The sequence below is a fragment of the Cebus imitator genome, unplaced genomic scaffold, assembly GCF_001604975.1.
Source record: "Cebus imitator isolate Cc_AM_T3 unplaced genomic scaffold, Cebus_imitator-1.0 Scaffold53, whole genome shotgun sequence".
Lineage (NCBI taxonomy): Eukaryota > Metazoa > Chordata > Mammalia > Primates > Cebidae > Cebus > Cebus imitator.
In genome coordinates, this window is record NW_016107368.1 from 2,570,673 (window position 1) to 2,573,257 (window position 2,585).

General features: G+C 42.0%; 1 protein-coding gene across 1 annotated transcript in view; it reads left to right on the forward strand.

Annotated features, from left to right (window-relative positions):
• INSR (insulin receptor) overlaps positions 1–2,585 on the forward strand; it is a 159,571-nt gene that overhangs the window by 132,655 nt on the left and 24,331 nt on the right. The window contains exon 13 of the mRNA XM_017528197.2: positions 552–691. Coding sequence (XP_017383686.1) covers positions 552–691 — 140 coding nt within the window. The remainder of the gene's footprint in view (positions 1–551; positions 692–2,585) is intronic.

A 2,585-nucleotide genomic window follows, 5' to 3' on the forward strand; every position in this document is an offset into this window, starting at 1 on the left:
ACAGAGTGAGACTCCATCTCAAAAACAAAGAAAAACCAATAAGGACTGCAATTCAGTTAACAGTAGTATGCTAGCTTTAAAGGAAACTTTAACATTTAATAATGTTAAAAGTTTGTTAAATAAACTTTAACATTTAATAATGTTAAAGTTTCCTTGCTTTAATTATGTAGCTTTAAAAAATATACTAGCTTTTAAAGGAAACTTTAACATTTAATAATGTTAAAGTTTCCTTGCTTTAATAATGTACAAGACTTAAGTGAGGTGTTATCATTGGCAGAAGCTGGGTAAAGCCTCCATGGGAACTCTCTGTGCTATTTTTGCCACTTCTTGTGAGTCTGCAGTGACTTTAGTATAAAAGTTGTATGCAGAAAGTAACCCATTTAATCTTCCTAACAGTCCCATGGGATGAGTTTCAGATGTCCATTCTCCAACAAGGAAAATGGGACATGGGAAAATGACACCACCATCCCAAGGTTGCTCCATGGGTAGGTGACAGAAGTGGGATCTGATCCAAGAGTTACACCCCTGCCTTTCACTTCCTCTCCTTACAGCCAAGGCTGATGATATTGTCAGCCCTGTGACCCATGAAATCCTTGAGAACAACATCGTCCACTTGATGTGGCAGGAGCCAAAGGAACCCAATGGTCTGATCGTGCTGTATGAAGTGAGTTATCGGCGATATGGCGATGAGGTAAGGCCCCTTCATACTTGGGCATTCCCCTTCTGAGTTGCTCTTGGTACCTCCTCCCTTTGCTTAAATTCTGATTCCAGTGCTTCTATCATCAGATACTGTGTTATTAGCACTTAAAGCCTTGATACATGACTTCCCAGGGAGCTGGGTCAGAAATGCCAACCTATGTGCTTGTTACTTTCCTTAGTTTCTCACATTGCTTTTCAGCTGTGTCCTCTAAATTGGATGATGTCTGCCATGACAGGAGACTCATTTCACTTTAGAAGTTATTTGAGTCTTAAAATCTTACAAGTGGCTGGGCACAGTGGCTTACACCTGTAATCCCAGCACTTTGGGAGGCCGAAGCAGGCAGATCACTTGAGTCCAGGAGTTTGAGACCAGCCTGGCCACCATGGTGAAAGCCCATCTCTCCTGAACATACAAAAAATAGCTGGGCATGGTGGCAGGCAGCTGTAGTCCCAGCTACTCAGGAGGCTGAGGTAGAAGAATCACTTGATCCTGGGAGGTGGAGGTTGCAGTGAGCCAAGATTGCACCACGGCACTCCAGCCTGGTGACAGAGCGAGACTCAGTCTCAAAAACAACAGCAGCAACAACAACAACAAAACCTTATAAGTTGCTTTTCATTAGATCCTTCCATTCAGCCAGACACCATACAGGCTGCTGGGTGAATGCAGAGATGCACAAAACACAGAATCCAAGACAAAGAACCCAAAAGAACCCAAACTGTTGCTAAACTATTCCCAGAGTTCACTGTATGTCCCAAACACGTTCAGTACGTTACACACAGTATCTCATTGATCACATTTTATTACCTCTAGGACATTTTGAGAGGCCCCTTTATTTTTATGAACAGCTAGGCAGAAAAAAAAGGCGCTGTTAATTCTAATTTTATTTTTATTTTTTCCTAGAATATAGATTCTGAGCATTGTTACTTCTCATTGTAAGATGGCATTGCTTGTAAGATGCATTCCAATTTCGGAAATGCCAAAATGCAAAACTAATATACCTCTCAGGACTGAGGAAGTACAATATGTCCTCAAATTATCCCAGTGAGCTGGGTACTGAGGCTTCCAGAGTTGAAGTTGCTGCACAAGGACTATTGAATAGAATCAGGATCCAAATGCAAGACTGATAATCCAATCTCGAAATTGCCAGTTTTTCTTTTACCATAAAGGTCTGGACAGAAAACATGTTTGACTCTGTGGCCAGATGATTTCTGTTACAAATACTCAATTCCACCATTGTACTGAGAAAGCAGCCATGGATGATATGTAAATGAATGGGTGTGGTTGTGTGCCAATAAAACTTTATTTACAAAAACAAATGGTAGGCCAGGTTTAGCTAGTGGGCCAGAGTTTGTCAACAACTAACAGAGGTTACAGCAAAACGTCTGATTTCCTGGAACTTTAAGAGAGAGTCTTCCTATGACCACTTGGACCTCCCTCCCTCTACTTACCCCTCCTGGGACCACATCTACTATTGGCACCCAAAGATTTTGGCTTTGACAGTAATTTAGAATTGAGATCCATATACTATGGCTTGTGGGCCAAATCTGGCTTGCAGAGCATTGTAAAGACTGTGCAACAGGGCCGGATGGGGTGGCTCACACCTATAATCCCAGCAGATCACCTAAGGTCAGGAGTTCAAGACCAGCCTGGCCATCGTGGCAAAACTCCATCTCTACTAAAAATACAAAAATTAGCTGGGCGTAGTGACGGACGCCTGTAATCCCAGCTACTTGGAATGCTGAGGCTAGGAGAATTGCCTAAACCCAGGAGGCAGAAGTTGGAGGAGGCCAAGATTGTGTCACTGCACTCCAATGTGGAAGACAGAGCAAGACTCTTGTCTCAAAAAAAAAAAAAAAAAAAAAAAAAAAGTTAATCACTTACATAT